We start from the raw sequence: 17,122 nt of genomic DNA, 5'->3' as shown, positions 1-17,122 counted from the left end.
ACATTCTCTCCATCAAAATCCTCTTATAATATTCAAAGTCATAATCACAACAGAGGCCTATTTGAAACCCAAACAACCAGACTTTGTTGTACCTGGAGCAGTTTCTCTACTCTAGGAAGAAAGCTTTGGAAATCTCTTACACAAAGTGGTAGGACCTCAAATGGACTGAGCCGAAGTCCTACCTTTAAACCAATTTAAATGCTAGTGGGATTAGTCAAAATACAGAACACCATTATTAACCTCTTTAGCATTCATTATAATATCCATGTGATAGTACAATGAGAAAATTGTTTTACCACCTGCTCTACCTTCTAACTTCCCACACACAACACCCACCCTTTCTCCTTTTTCCTACCACCCTCCAGTATGTTTCCATCCCATATTTATTTATTTTTATATAAATCTATAAACATTGTATATTGGCGTGTACAACGTACTGATATCATCTTTATTTAAACAACCCTTAAGTCTGCTTTCCTTTAGTTATTTGTTATTCTTGGACTATCTTGACTTCATTGTGCTGTCTTGCATACTTTCATTTCTGTCTATATTTCAGGGCTGAGATGTATTGAGATTAGGGGTGTAGGCTGGTCAATAAACTGAAATAAATAGATGTCAGCAGGAAATTAAATGGTCAAATGTCTTTTTATATATGAGGTGTTTATTTCCCTCACAAACTACTAGTATTAGATGGGAAGTATGATTGGTTATGCTTAATATAATTAACCTTTGTTGTAGTTGTTAAAAAGCCTTTTGCACAAATTTCTCAATTTACTCTATTATAGTAAATCTTAAACAACTAGAATAAATCATGCTCAGTAATTGGCTGCTGAACGTCCTATTCATGACTAAAACGCTTTGTATCTCATACTGGAACATTCAATACTTAGAGATTAGGGTCATATACAACTTTACTTATAATTTAGCATTTTTATTTATATCCTTCTCACTATTAAAATATTGCTTGTATCTGACACTTAATAATTCCAATGAGTAGTAAATATAGGCATTTATTTCCTCTCCCCAGGCACATTATTTATAAAAGTTTGTTTTTAACTGCAGTGGAACATTTATCTAGTAGACCTTTTTCAAATTCTACCCAGGGTTACCAAACAGGACATAAATTGTACATGGAAATACAATTTCTAAAAAGGAAGTGATTAAACAGTATCAGCAATACTTTATTCTTAAGCAGTAATCCATGCCTGTGTGTGGGTATATGAGGATTTACCTATGGCTGGTGTGGTTTGATCATGGGGTGAAGCCCAAGTGATTAAACAAAGCGAACCTTATGTAGATCCTGATATACCCACAAAGATTTGTGAATTATTTGTATTATAAAATTACACTGTTTCAGAAAGAAACTGCTTACCTTTTTAAATAATGCATATGCATAAGGGGACTTATGTCTTCTTCCACGTTGTCTTAACTATATTGATGTATTACGCATGCTTATGGGACTTGCGTTACCATGTTTGCACAGCACATCAGTGCAGGAGACGTGAGAGAGAAAACTGAATCTCTGTTGGCGTTTGTTAGCTTTTTTTAAGTGTTAAAAATAAACATTTACAGGGACAGTGGAAAAAGGAAAATCAGATATATTTCAGTTTTAGTTTTGCAGAACATATCTGATTTTTCTGATATTTTGCTGTGTCCTCTAACTCTATATCTACTGACACTGAAGACTTGTGTGGAAATAGATGAAAAACACTGTAAAAGAATAATGTGTACCTGAGATATACAGACACTTTAGCCCATTATTCCTTTGTAGGAAATTTTGGTCAATTTTTGATAAATTCTCAAAGCATAAAGAGATGAATTACTACCAGCCTAGAATGGAGCAGTCATGCTGATGAGTGGGGAGTATCTTCTCAGAAAGTGATTCTACAAGGCCACCTATTGTAGAATTAACCCTGGATTGGCAAGGGCAAGTTCAAGGATACTGCAAAAAGATAAGTACCCCCAGTGGAGTAGGTTGCCTGCACTAGGGGTTGCCTCCAGTGATATTTTTTTTCTAGAAGGGATCAGCATTTTTCTAGTGATTTTCTTAAAATAGAAGAGTGATGTGTTGGGGATAGAGGTAGACACTGTGGTACTATGAAGATGGATGAATTCCTTGAGAAAGGTAGGGTTTGAGAATCAGCCAGCCATGAGAGGTCTGAATGGTTAAACGAGGCGGGGGGGGGGGGCATGGGAACTGTAGATTTTTGTCCTGCGAAAAGATTTGCTTCTTGAAAGAAATGTTTTAGTTTGCCTAGCAGAGCAAGTTGTTTTGTGTTTGAATAGTTGGCTTTGATTTGTAGCGTGCAAGTTTTTCTTATAGCTGAAAGAAGAGAAATTTTTTTATTTTTTTGCAGTTAGTCACTGATGATGCTATTCTGGGCACACAGACAGGTGATGGCTAACTGGAGAGGCACAAACAATCTTTTAAAGCAAAGCTGATGATTTTGAAGTAAACAATGGCATTACTATGTCAATCAGTGTGGTAATAGAGGATGCCTGGCCAGTATGATCCACATTTATGAAGCAATCACATGATATGTGCATGTCCAACTCAGCATTAAAATGATACAGTACATAATCACACTAAAGTCATATAAGCACAGTTTTCTACAGCAGATGCAATAAACATTTTTTCTTTCTAGGAATGCACAGATTTTAGTAATTTACACAGTACTTCTGACCAAAACATTTTCAAAGGCATCTCTTGTTCAACAGTAAAATTAAAAAAACAAATTATCTTATTACAGTTTTAACAGGGTAAACACAAAATCAGAAATGATAAGATAACTCCAAGTACTGATTGCCTAACGTTACTTTTTCCTCCTGCAGTTGAAGGGGAAAGGGACTTAATTTACTGTCCTACTTCCTACGTCACGTTACTTAAAATTGCATTATGTTACCTCAAGCATCTTTATACACACATAAAAACAGTGTCCTTACCTTCAAACCCTCAAACTGTTGAGGAAGTTTCCAGTAAAATGGCTCAGTCAGAGTGTCCTTTATGACTGCATCCACATTAAGTACAATCTCTGGATGCTGGAATGAGACACCACTGGAGGTAGAATGGTGGTTCATCTGATCCACAAGGGACAATTCCATCTGCTCAGGTTTCAGAGTCAACTGAAAAAAAAAAACAGAGGAACACATCACATTTCAACAATATCAAATCTGCATCTCCAGTAAAACCCGAAACATATTTACACATGGTAAAGCATCAAGGAATCTTTATTTGTCAAGAATAATTTACTTTTTTCAACTAATGCAGTATGGCTCGTAAATCTTTTTCAGACATATATGACACATAATGCACATAAGTAGTGTGTATGTGATTTTTTTGCAAATAATCTAAGCTGTGGCAGACTTTTGAAAGAGAACATACTAGTAATGCTATTATTGTCTGAAGACAGCTTTAAATGTTTCTTTTTTCTTACCTTTTTGTGCAGTCATTGAATGTTTTCTTCTTTCATTTTAAAAAGCAAGGCTTAAAGTACAAGGCACTCTTGCTTTATAGGAATAACTGTGACAATTTAAAAATTAATTCTTCTAAATTGAGTCTTCTTTAAAATTATAAAGAATGTGATGGTCCACCTCTGAGCCAGTAATCAAGGAACCTCAGTCCTCACCACTGGTACCAGTGTGATACCTACACTGAGAAGGATGACAAGGTACACACTTAGTAATACCAGATGCTCTTTGCATCAAGTGCAATTTCCCTTAAGAGCACACAGAGACCACAGTCAGTCCGTGACTCATTTCTCTCTCTTTCTCCAGATCCCCAGTAAGACTCCCCACTGGCACAGGTATAGAGTTGAGATGTCAGCTGACAGGCCAAGCCAAGAACTCCAGCACCCTGTCTGTCCAACCAGTGCTTCATGTCCCTGCCCAGGTAGCTGACATGCAAACTCTTTGAGGTTTGTTTTATACACATAGACACACACATGGACACACACCTTGAAAAGGCTGGCACAGGTTTACTAGCCATGCCTCCTTTTGCCCAGACTATAAGGTAGTTATCACTGCCATTAGCCAGCTCCTTATCAGCTACTTTAAGGCCTTTACAAAAGGGTGTCCAATCTTACTCTGGAATGTTACTAGTAATACAAATGGTAGTTTGACCAAGAGCAAGGCTATTAGGAGTGGCCCACAGTGTCACTAAATAAATATGAAAGCTCTCTCGGAACTTAAATGTCTCTAGACAGATCAGCCACAATGACATGTTTAAATATATTTAATAATAAATAATAAAAGAACAAGAGAATACTAAATATATATTTACAGTGACATCAAAGTTCAAAATCACAGGAAATATTTAAAACAACATTGCAGGACAGTCTCAAATAAATGAAAAAAAAATATCTAACTAAGCTTTGATATAGTTCTGACTATATCTAACAGACTTACTATTCCCTAGATACTTACTTACAGAGCAAGGTAGATGTGGTGAATGGATCTTCCCTAGTTGTTTTTGACAGGTCAGACAGAATACACAATGCTGTGTCTCCTTCAAAGGGTTCTCAAATTAATATCTTAAATACTACTGCTGGGCTAGCTTGCAGAACAATATAATTTCTTGTTATCTGACTTCTAGTCCCCAGGCACAAAACAACAATTGATGGCAGCTGGTAGCATTTAGCACTTACCTACAAAAATACATAGATAAGGACTTTTCCTCAGATCTTTGGCAAATGCTGGAAGTCATAAAACAATAAAACACTTCCAAGACAATACAGAAAGCCTCTCAGCACAGAATCTGTGTCTCCAGCCTAGCCTATAAAGTAATTTAATTTCAGTTATTTTTCTAAAATTTACTAGACTAAGGTTAACCTCCTGCATCCCAGTTTCCACTGTAAGAATACATACATTTAAACGGTTACACCAGTGCATGTACATTTCTGTTCATGTAGGGTACACTGTGGATACATTTCAAGCACTTTGCAAAAAGACTTTCAACACACACATTTCTGTACCAGCAGTTTGATATACACATGACATATAGTTCAAACACATTTGTAACACAAGCATATTATATGAATCATGTTGATATTCACAAATGACATACAATTATTTACAAAATTCCAGATAGCTGGGCCAGCAGTATTTCCCTTTGTCACAAAGACTATTTTATTTCAACATTTATCTATTACAATGTTCTTTTACTTCAGATTGCATTTTCTTTTTAATTTGCATTTGATTTCTTTTGTTTTTTAAGAAACTGGTGTTTGGTAATCTGGCTGTTGTAATTATTAGTCTGAAACCTAAGCCTTCACACTACTTTCTTTATAAACAATTTCTGTAAAGCATTGCTGTTAACCAGTACTGCACCAGTTCAAATTATGTGGGGACATTCACAGTATATTACTAATTTAAGTTTAATGTATTGTTTTACAGTAATTTTCTTGCGCTGATGATACACTAAAGCATTGCTGTTCACCAGTACTGCAACAGTTTGAATTGTGTGATGGAGTTCATATTATATTACTAATTTAAGTTTAATTTGTTGTTTCTACAGTTATTTTCTTACCGTGGTGTTACACTTTCATATAATGAACTATGAGTTTTTGAAAGGTGCAGTATGAAAAAAAAAAAGACAGAGTCATTCCCTTCCACAATATGGATTTCCAGTCTGAAGAACAGTACAGATATAATGGCATCTAAATGAGTGCAGTGAGATCATATTCTGATTTCAGGCACTCCTACTGTGTACAAAGAGAGCATCTGGGAAAGAAAAAAAACATTTAAGCTTGTTTCCTGCCTTTCCTGTAAGTGGTCCAGACTGTTTGTAGGCTTCTGAGCTCCCAAGCTTTTCTGTGTTGGAGGGAAGCCTTCTAGCTTAATTCTGTTTCTTAGAGCTAGCCAGTTTTCTAGTTTCAGCACTCAAATTTGTTTCTTTGAACTCAGCACTTGTTCAGAGCTCATTGTAACCACTAAATAAGCTGCAAATTACTACAGCACTCAACTTTCCTCACTTGTCTAGAGGAAAGCAGTTTTTAGTACTTAATACATAAGCACCTTTCCAAGCATGTCTAAGGGTCAGCTCCCGGTGATTTCTCCTGTCTACCCAATAAATCTGGGCATCTTAGGGCAATGCAGCAATTGCCTCATGTACACAGAAACCCTCTCCTTTTACCACCCAACACTACAACCTGTAAGAGATGCATTTATATAGCCAAACTGGAAGCAAAGCTCTCTTCAACCAAGATTGGCATGACAGTCAAGAGGAGAAGGTAAACACTTGCACCATTCCACACTCATCACATAGTCCCTCAAAACCTACACCACAAAAACACACACATAGAAACACAAAACACACACCTATATTTGCGGAGGCCATCAAAAAAACCTGCCCAAGCATCATGGACCTCCAAAGCAGAAACATAAGCAAACTCCACCCCCAACACAACCCAAATGACACATAGCCCACAAACTCAGTGTGCCACTCAACCACAGCCCATAAGGCATAACAACGTACCCAACACTCTAGTCATAGGTGACTCTATAGTCAGGCACACTGATGTTCCACTCACCAGGCTAAACAAGGAGAAAGTTACTGTCAGCTTCCTGTCAGGTGCCAAGATCCGCCACATAACATACGCACTCAGATCACTCCAAAACAAGTACAAATATGACACTGTCATTATCCATGTTGGTGTGAATGACCTGAGATGTACCTCCCTGGACTACATGAAAAGAGACATGTTGGAGCTCTGCGATCTTGTAGCCCAGGCAGGTATGACCCTAGCCCTGAGTAGCATCCTGCCATCACCCAGAATGATACCACAGTACAAGGACAAAATGATTGACTTCAACAATTGGCTAAGCTTCTGGTGTCATTCTAAGGGGATCCAGTATTTGTCTGCCTGGGATGCCATGATCAACAGACTACGATGCTTTGCCAGAGATGGCCTGCACCTGTCACCCTTGGGATTCTGGATACTGGCTAAGGCTCTTGCCACCCCTATAGTGCCTTTTTTAAGCAAGGTTCAAATGACAACTTCACCACCATAACAGGTACAAGCAAGCAAAATCTGAGGGTAATGCTACTCAATGCTAGAAGTCTAAACCTCAAAATGCACTCACTTGAGGCACTCCTTAAAATGGAGAACATCGACATCTGTGCAGTGACAGAGACCTGGTTCAAAGCTCCAGAGAGCACCCCTGCATTACCAGGTTATAATTCACACCACACCTTTTGACCACCTAACCCAGAACGAAGCACTAAAGGTGGAGGCGTGTTGATATTCATTAAGGATATCCACACCTCCAGGCTAGTTGCACAGCATAATGCATCCGAGATTTTCCAAGTGCAGCTAACTCTGGGCAAGACCACAATCCAAATTGTAGCTTGCTACAGGCCCTCCACCATGCCTCAGGATTCTGACTCCTCATTTCTTGATACACTGGAAAGTATTAGGGTACAACCCAACACCCTAATAAGTGGTGATTTCAACTACCCCACCATTAACCGGGAAAACTACTCATGTACTAACTCTTTTGCTCAACGTTTTCTGGAATTCATAAATTCCAATGCCTTGGATCAACTTATTCACACCTCCACCAGGGTTAGCAGTATCCTAGACCTGGTCATTACCAACATGGGTAACCGATGTTCCACACCAGAGGTCAATTCCACGTTGGTCAGATCCGACCACAAGCTAATCACACTAGACATCCACATCCCGCCCCCACCCCCAATTAGGGAAACCACAGTAAAAAACTTCTCCAAAGCCAACTTCACACTTCTTAAGACAGAAGTGGCAAATGTCATGACACCCATGCAGACGGACAATAGAGGTACGACTGCTGAATCCTACACAAATGCACTTTATAAGCACTTACACAAGTGCATGGATCATGCTATCCCTAATAGAATCAAGATGCTATCCTCCAAAAAAGTAAGCCAATCTGGTGGTCCTCTGCCATAAACAAACTCTACAACAGAAGGAAGAAACTGTTGCAAAAGAGAGTAAAATCCCATGAGTGGAGGAGCTCCCTGGTCAGCCTCAGTAAGAAGCTGAGATCCCTTATAAGGTCCTCCAAAGCTAGCTATGAAAACAAAATCACCACTAAATCCAAGGACAACCACAGAGCATTCTACAGCTATGTCAAGAATCTAGATGGCAACATCCAGATCTGCTCTGAGTTACAGCACAAAGGCACAAAACTTACAGAACCAACTGATATTGCCAACATCCTGGCAGATAGGTTCAGTGCTAACTTTACCCCCCTCTCACCCACTAAAGGGCCCATATCTATACAGGAAGAATGCAGAGTCCCTGTAATTACAGCTACGCAGGTAAAAGCTGCACTCTCTAAAGCCAAAAACACAGCATCCATGGGACAGGACAACATCCCAGGCTGCGTTTTACATGAACTTCAGAATGAACTGGCTCCCCACTTAAGCACCATGTTCAATAATAGCCTTGCATCAGGCTTTGTGCCCACTGAATGGCACACAGCAACAGTTATCCCACTCCACAAAGGGGGAGCCACCACTGATCCTGGGAACTATCGATCTATTAGCCTGATGAGCCTGGTCTGCAAGGCCATGGAACGTATCATCATGGAACTCATAAAAAAAGACATTGGTAACCTCCAAACTCTGGATCCCACCCAGTTCAGGTTTGTGAAAGGCAGATCATGCCTCCTGAACCTGATCAACTTCTTTGAGGCAGTCACCAAAGCCGTGGATGAGGGTAACGTGGTTCACACAGCTATCTTGACCTTGCCAAGGCTTTCGACACCATTCCCCCATTCTGGAATTATAGCTAAACTCACTAAACTAGGTATAAATCCCTACGTCACAAGATGGGTTGCGAACTAGCTCACTGACAGAACCCACACTATAAAAGTTGCAGACTCCAAATCTGACTTCAAAGCAGTGACAAGTGGAGTACCACAGGGTTCCGTCCTGGGACCTCTCCTGTTTGGTGTCTACTTCTCTGAAGTACAGGCTAACACAGAAGGCCTCTGGCTAACGAAGTTCGCAGATGACTGCAAACTAGGAGCCACAGTCAAGTCCCCAAATGATGTGGACATCCTACAGAAGGGCCTCACTGAGACAGATGCCTGGTGTCAGAGCCATGGCCTCAAGCTCAATGCCAAAAAGTGCAGTGTCATCCCCTTTAGTAAAAACTCTGTACTCATGAACTACCACATAGGCAGCAATTTAGTTAACACCGAATGCTTGATAAGAGACCTTGGTACCCAGGTGGACAGTAGTCTCTCCTCTGATAGTCACATCGCCACAGTAGTCAGGAAGTCCTTCTATGTGGTACACCTCATCATAAAAGGGTTCTCATCCAGGAAAAAAGAGGTCATTGTTCCCCTCCACTCATCACTCATTAGACCCATTATAGAGTGCAACGCCCCTTTTGAAATGTACCTCACAAGACATCTGCAGCAGCTGGAAAGGCCACAGAAGTACCTCACAAAGAGGATTACTGGCCTCAAACAAATGCCCTACACTGACCGCCTCAAAAAACTCCAGCTTTACTCCGTAGCATATTGCCTACTCCGAGGTGATCTCTGCCTAACATATAAAGCTATGTCAAACCCAGAGCTGTTGGACATGCTACACCTAAAGAAATCCCAATCCCTCTGAGCTACACGCTCTAGGGACCTAAACCTTGTCACCACAATAAACAGGACATGCTGGAAGGATAGATTCCTGTCCCAGAGACTTCCTATACTCTGGATCAAGCTACCCATCTATGTCAAGCAAAGTTTTTCATTAGCACTCTTCAAGAAAAATCTTGATGAGTGGATGGGAAATAGGAAATACACTCCGAGGATCACTTCTGTGTCTCTGCTGGACAGTAACACAAGAAAATAACTTTCTTGGGTGGCATAAGCTATGGAACCTTGCTGGCTAGGCTTATATAGGCCCTTGGGCCGATAGCCTAGTACCTACCTATGAACCTATAAAATGAAGCAGCTTAAATTAACTGTAAAACGATGTATTTAGGAAGCAAAAATCCATGATGACAACGCACAACTGGATGGAAAGCAGTTGCAATATCATAGGAAGAAAAGGACCATGGAAGGTACTTTCAGATTAATTATAAGCAGTCAAACAATGTGACAAGCCATCACAAAAGCTAAAGAGATTATCCAGACAATAAGCATCACTGGTAGAAAACAAGAAAGTGCTACCTTTGTCATAGAAAGCTGACAGTTTACCAAGGGTAGAGACAAGCTTATATAGCAGAACAATGCCATACTTCATTCAATGATTTGCTGTTTAAGCAATAATGTGTATTCCAAAATTAACACATTTCCTTCTGAAAATGCACTAAAGATAACCTGTACTTAAACATTGTGAGCAGAATCTTTGTTTTCTTGACTCAGCTGTATTTGCCCAGGTACTCAGTTAATATATTACTAGAGTTCCAATAATGTTTGTTTTATGTAATCTTTTCTTATGACCAAAAATTACATTCATAATTATCAAGACATACTACAGGTCATTTATCACTTCATTCCAGCTACTTTCTTGCTTTCTATGCAACTATCTTTGCTGATGCTAAAACCAGATCTAATATAAATCACCACCTGTATTACTGACATGTCTACTGTTACAAATCATTAGCTATTATACACATTTCACAGCCACCACCAGTCTAAGCATGTTTAATCCAAAATTTTGCCCCATAACAGCTTAATAAATGTGTCTCCTCTGCTTCTCCATTCTAACCTCCCACTGCCTACACACATTCCGAAATATATAAAATTCCTAAACTTAACAAGTGTTATAGATTGCACTTCTACCAATAATAACAAATATTTGACTTCCAAGATGGCTGCACACTGACTGCAAGTCTTCCAATGTGAAAATTGTTAAAAAAGTCAGTCAAAAGTGATCAGTTTGGATAATGTTCAGTTATACACTGACTGGGTGCCAGCAAAGAAGGCATTTAGAGAATGCAAGAGAAAATCAACCAGAAAATGAAATGGTACAAGTACTTGTCAGAGGTTTGGGATACATGGCTAGGCTTAAAAAGGCCCTTATGGTCATTAGCCTAGTAAACACCTATGAACCTATATAAGCAAATCTAGCTGCTCCTGACAAAACTGTGGCAGAAGGATAAACGTAGAAAAACTGGGGAAAACAGAATCTTGTGGAAAATGAGTATTCAATGTACACCAAGCAGAAATGAAGCATGTTTATTCCAGCAACCAGAGAATTTTGAGAGTCAGGTGGGAGATTCAAGTTGCTGTATTCAGCTGCCTTCAGAATATTTTTTGCTGGGGTACCAAAGACATTTTTCGATGCAGACCTTCTTAAGCAGGAAATAAGTTTATTTAACAAATAGCTAGCAAGCAGAAAGGGACTTTGCTTCTGATACCTCTGACAATAATAACGTTTATAGAGAGTCTCTAATAGTGAAACATTTTCCAATGCTCCAAAGGTAAATGTTTGTGTGACAGAAAAAAAGGACAGGAACTGACTTGACCCTGTTTTGAAGAATCAAGAGTACCTTGGACTTTAACCGGAGACTAGTGTTCGGTGATGGAGATGTTCAGGAAAATGATCAGCAACAATGTTGAATTAGTAAATAAATGGGAGACTCTAATAAATCAGTCCCATTGGTAGACATATGAAAAAGGTCTTAGCAAGAAGAAAGAGTGAATGAAGAAAGACTGGAATTTTGTTGACTGTGTTACACTCTACAGCATAAACACCACTTTACGTCATTAATGTTTACAAGGACACTGAAGGGAGTGAAGAAGTAAGGAAACAGTTTTGTTCTTATTAATATATGTGCAAAAATTCAGAATGTAAACAGCTTGTTATATTGTAAAGCAGCTTTGTGTAGTATGCAGTCAGAGGTATTTTAAATCTGAGGTGGGGGGGGTCTTATTAGTGGCTATTTTATGTGTTAAAGATGCAAAGGGAAGTATGTATGCATCAATTATATTATACATAAATTTTAAAGCACAGGCTTGAAAAATAAGACAAAATGATGAAAGTTATGAAAAATGATAGCTCTTCTTAGCATCTGAAGTTCTTAACTGTTTTTTTTATTAGCAAAAACTTTCAGTTGGAGATAGAAACTCTACAGTACAATCAATTAATCATAAGAAGAATAAATAATAATAAACTCTGAGAGAAAATTATAAAGTTTGATTGCATTTGAAAAGTTATTAGCTTTTTCTAAATAGCTGCTTTTACCTGGAAAGGAGCAGTTTTTAGGAGCAACCAAATAATCATGAGGTGTCTGTGCAGTATGTTCTAAATTAAATGTATACTACACAATGTAATTAACATTTAAAGGTACATTGGCAAGCAGTTCAGTAAAATATAAATTAAGTCTGAAATTGTGGATGGTGAATAAGTTATACTGAGTAGTTGCATCCACAGCAGCCATTGTACTAAAATTAATTTACCATAACAGTGCACAATTTTATTTATGTATTTATTTATTTATTTATTTAGGAGGGAGGGAGGGAGGGAGGGAGAGAGAGAGAGAGAGAGAGAGAGAGAGAGTACTTTACCTAGGGTTATATGTTTGTGCTTACTGGATGCATTCAAGCTGTTTTGCACATCTAGTGGGGGACTAGAGATGAGAAAAGAAGAACAGATAGCAACTAGTGTACACAGGCACTACTGCATGCTTTAGCATGGGTAACCTTAATTTTAGAATGGATATTGCCTGCGGGTATAGCTGGTGATTTGGAGCAACTACTCTTATCTGGAGGGGTATAAAAGAAGTTATGTACTTACCATAATGTTCCTTCTGTGTTGTCGTTTTTCATTCTTCCTCAACTTGTGGGTTTGGTTCTGATCCTCAGAACTGACTCGGCCGCTACCATAACTTGTGGTAACCAAAAACCTTTCGAGCTTATCCCTTACCCACAATGCACCTATCCCAGTTACCTCTGATTGAATTTGCTGATAAACACAAGAAAATGTTAGTTGTAAGATATTCATTGAGACTATATCGGGAACCAGAGTTATATACCAAGGATAATAATCTGTTAGTCACCTGTTCCTCTAGAAAATTAAAAGGCATGGGGGGGGTTGAAGGAAGAGGATTTGAGGAAGAATTAAAATGGACAGCACAGATGGAATGGTATGGTGGGGCCATAACTTCTTTATCTAATGTTGTCAATTTTCATTCCATCCTCAACCTGTGGGACAGAGTCCCTAGCTACCTTAGGTCCTGGGTGGACTCAAGAAAAAATGTTTCTAAGCACCACTGAAATGAATTATGCTCTTTTCCTGGAGGCCAGGTCCAATTTGTAATGAGTAATGAAAGTATGGGGAGTAGCCTGGGTTGCTGCTGCACAAATATCATCTGTGGAAGCTCTAGATTGGAAAACAGCTGATGCTGCTATAGCTCTAGCTGAATGTGCTTTCAAAGATTTTGATAAAGCAATCCCAATTTGTTATAGATGAAAGAAATGTAATCTGTGAACCATCTAGCCAATGTCACTTTGCTCACGTTTTCCTAGTTTTGTATTTGAGTAAGAGATAAACAACTGGTCAGATTTTCTGATATCCTTTGTTCTGTGAAGATAAAACCGTAATTGTCTATGAACATCTAATAAGTTAAAACAGTATTCACCCTTATTAGCAAATTTGGGGAAGAACACTGGTAGGTTAATAGTCTGATTGATACGGACTTCTGAAACCACCTTTGATAGAAAAGAAGGGTTGGTTCTTAGCGAAACCCTATCCTAGTGAAAAATTAGATATGGTGGTTTACAAGACAACACTTGAATTTCTGAAATCCTTTTTATAGAAGTTATAGCCACTAAGAAAATAGTTTTCCAGGACAGAAACATAATATTACAATCTACTTCCTTTTGAAATGGAGGATGTATAATTGCATGCAACACCAAGTTTAGGTCCCAAGAAGGGGTTAGATTTGTGTAAGGAGGCTTTAAAAGAAGATTATCTCTCAAAAAAGCTTTACAAGGTTTATAACAAGCTAATGATGACTCTTCAAATCCAAAATTAAGATTGGATATAGCTGCAACTTGAACTTTAATAGTAGAAGATGAAGCCCTTTTACTGCATTGTGAGGCTAAAAATTCAAGAATCTTATGAATAGGAGCTGCAAAGATGTCAACTATATTTTGATGTGCCCAAAATACAAACCTTTTCCATTTGCTGATGTAAAGTTTACATGTAAATGGTTTTTGAGAGGACAAAAGTATGTGTTGGAGAGGGGAAGAGAGCATTAATTGTTTAGCTATTAATGTAATTGGTGAAACCAAGTTGTCAGCTTGAGGTTCAAGATGTCTGGGTGGATTATGCCTGTCGGATGGGACAGGAGATCTAGAACCGGCTCCAGAATCCAAGGTGGATGAATTAGTTGAGGCCAATGGAAGGGAAACCAAATCTGTTAAGGCCAGTAAGGTGCAATGAAGATTACTTTGCTCTTCAGCCTGATTGCTTTCTGTAGAAACTTTAGAATTAGAAGAATTGGAAGGAAGGCATAAAGAAGACCGGAGGGCCAACTGTAGAGAAGAGCATTCCTCGGTGATTCCCCCTTAGAGGATATTAGGGCAAAGTATTTGCTGCACTTATTGTTTAGGGGAGACACGTAAAGATTGCAGCAAGGCTGGCCCCATTGACAGATTATTCTTTCTGACACGTTTGAATTGAGGGACCACTCGTGAGGTAGGAGTATGCATCTACTCAGTTTGTCTGCTATCGCATTGAACTTCCCCGGAATGTGCATTATTATGAGAAAGTAGTTAGATGAGATTGCCCACTGCCACAATCTGAGAGCTTCTTGAAACAGGGGATACAATTGTTTTCCTCCTTGCTTGTTGATGTACCAAACTACTGACATGTTGTTCGCTTGAATCGCAACTGTCCCTGAAGGCAAAGCATCCTGGAAGGTCTGCAATGCTAAAAGCACTGCTCACATCTCTAGGACACTGATATGCTAATTGGTCTCTATGGCGGATCAAGTGCCTTGGACCATATTTCCCAGATAATGCCCCCCCACCCTAACTGGGAAGCATCTGTGGTCACTGGGCCTTGGGTTGACAGGGGGTGAAAGGACAGCCTTGTAGAATTTGTTCCAATTGAATCCACCATTTCGGATCTCTCTTGCCAATGTTGGTGATTGTAATCAGAGCTGACACTGGTTGGTATAGAATTGACCATTGTGTTGCAAGCAGCCATTGAAAATTCTCATGTGAAATCCAGCTAAGGGGACTAAAGTTATAGCTGCCACCATGGATCACAAGGCCTGTAGAATCAGATATGCAGATACTTTTTTCCTGTTGATTATCTACATGACTTGTGGTCTTATTTTCTGTAGTCTCAGTGGGGGAAGGGAGGCTATTGTTGTCTGTGTGTTCAGGACAGCTCCTATGAACTTTAATGACTGAGTTGAATCTAGATGAGATTTTTCATAGTTTATGATTATCCCCAGATAAGAACATGTGTGGAGAATCTGCTCTCTTCCACCTAACAACTGATGCCAAGTCAGAGCAGTAATGAGTCAGTCATCGAAGTATGGAAACAACTGGAATACCACCAGTCTCAAGTGAGCTGCTACTACTGCCATGCACTTGGTGAACACCATGGTGGCTGTGGTGAAACCAAAGGGCAGAACCCTGACTTGATAGTGATTGGCTCCCCGCTGGAAATATAGAAAACTTCTGTATCAACTGTCCATCTTTATATGGTAGTACACATCCTGAAGGACTGTCGAGCACATCCAGTCATCCTGTTCCTGAAATCGAAGAATGGACTGAACAGTGAACATCTAGAACTTTGTTTGTCAAGCTGACTTGTTCAAAAGACTGAGATCCAAAATTGGTCTCCAGTCCCCTGTCTTTTTTGGCACTAAAAAGAATCTCGAGTAAGTTCCATATTTTCTCTGGTCTGGCGAGACTTTTTGGATGACTCTTTTTTCCAGCAGTTCTTGAATTTGTAGTACTCCCTGTAGACTTGTTCCCGCTGATCGGGTGGAGCATCTGGAATTTCTTTTGCAAATGGTGGTGGGGGGGGGGGGTGGAAGAGAAAATGGTATAATATAACCTCTATAAATTATTCTCTGCACTCAGGTATTTGATGTTATTTCTAGCCAGGCTCTCTTGTGCAGGGATGGCTGACCCTTGATTACCTCCAGAGGAAGACAATCGGGCCTCCTTTCAGGACTGCTGAAAGGGTTTAACAAAGAAAGAAACTATGCACCCTTGTTTTTTCAGGCCTCATCTGCTGCAAGGTGGCAGCTGCCATTGAAGCACCCCCTGGGGGAACCACCTCCACGTGTCTTGAAAAGACCCTTGGAACTTTTCATACCACATCTTCCCACTACTTCACTGTTTCCTTGAAAAGGATCATTGAGGAATGGAAAAACATACACCGATGGCAGATGGGGTCTTTCCATCTTTTTAACACCCAAACAAAGTCTCTTTAACTTTAGGGCCAAACAAGGACATGCCATCAAAGGGAACATTGATGAACAAAGATTTGAAGGTTCTGTAAAATCATATAAGAGCATCCGGGTGTGTCTCCTGATAGCAACCCCTGAACCAGTTGCTCTTGTCATCCCTTCTGCTGCATGAGTAATAAGCCTCATGGACAAGTTGGATATGGACTGTAGGTTAGTCAGCTGAGAGGTACAGACTCCTGAACCTCTTCAGAGAGGAATCCTGAAAGGGTATCTGAAAGTTCCTTAATCATATCCCTCTGCAGTCTGGTGAAATGTGCCAAGAAAATCAAGGACTGTAACACAAAGGTTATTGAAGCATAAACTAATTTTCTAAACCTGTCCATTGCCCAAGACTCATTATTGGCTGGATGTATAGAGGAACTTTCCTCAGGTAGTTTCTTTTTTGCTGCTGCCACTATGACCATGGTATCAACAGGCAAATCTTTTGACCAGAATTGTTTATACTCCAAAGCAGTGATCATTTTGTCAGGTCTCCAGGGAATGGGTCCAATGTTGTTGGGGGCCTTCCATGCCCACGGAGAGATCAACTCAATGAGCTCCTCAGTGGGTGGAGTTACCCAGGTGGTAGATGGGCAGGTTTCAAAAGCCTGCAGGTACACTGACTCCTCAGGAGGATCATTGGACTTCCAATCATCTCTCTGTTTTAAGATTTCTAGGAGGTCTCCAAAGGAGACATCATCAGGAGGTGATCTTGG

At 39.6% G+C, this 17,122-nt stretch overlaps 1 protein-coding gene across 13 annotated transcripts in view; it reads right to left on the bottom strand.

Annotated features, from left to right (window-relative positions):
* Positions 1-17,122, bottom strand: part of LAMA2 (laminin subunit alpha 2) — a 4,753,606-nt gene that overhangs the window by 1,587,375 nt on the left and 3,149,109 nt on the right. For all 13 annotated transcript variants that reach the window (XM_044064325.1, XM_044064371.1, XM_044064344.1 and 10 more), the window contains one exon: positions 2,944-3,123. In XM_044064325.1, coding sequence (XP_043920260.1) covers positions 2,944-3,123 — 180 coding nt within the window. The remainder of the gene's footprint in view (positions 1-2,943; positions 3,124-17,122) is intronic.

Source organism: Protopterus annectens, chromosome 1.part0 (genome assembly GCF_019279795.1).
Source record: "Protopterus annectens isolate FY-2018-M chromosome 1.part0, PAN1.0, whole genome shotgun sequence".
In the NCBI taxonomy this organism is placed as follows: domain Eukaryota; kingdom Metazoa; phylum Chordata; order Ceratodontiformes; family Protopteridae; genus Protopterus; species Protopterus annectens.
This window is presented reverse-complemented; position numbering and strand designations above follow the sequence as displayed.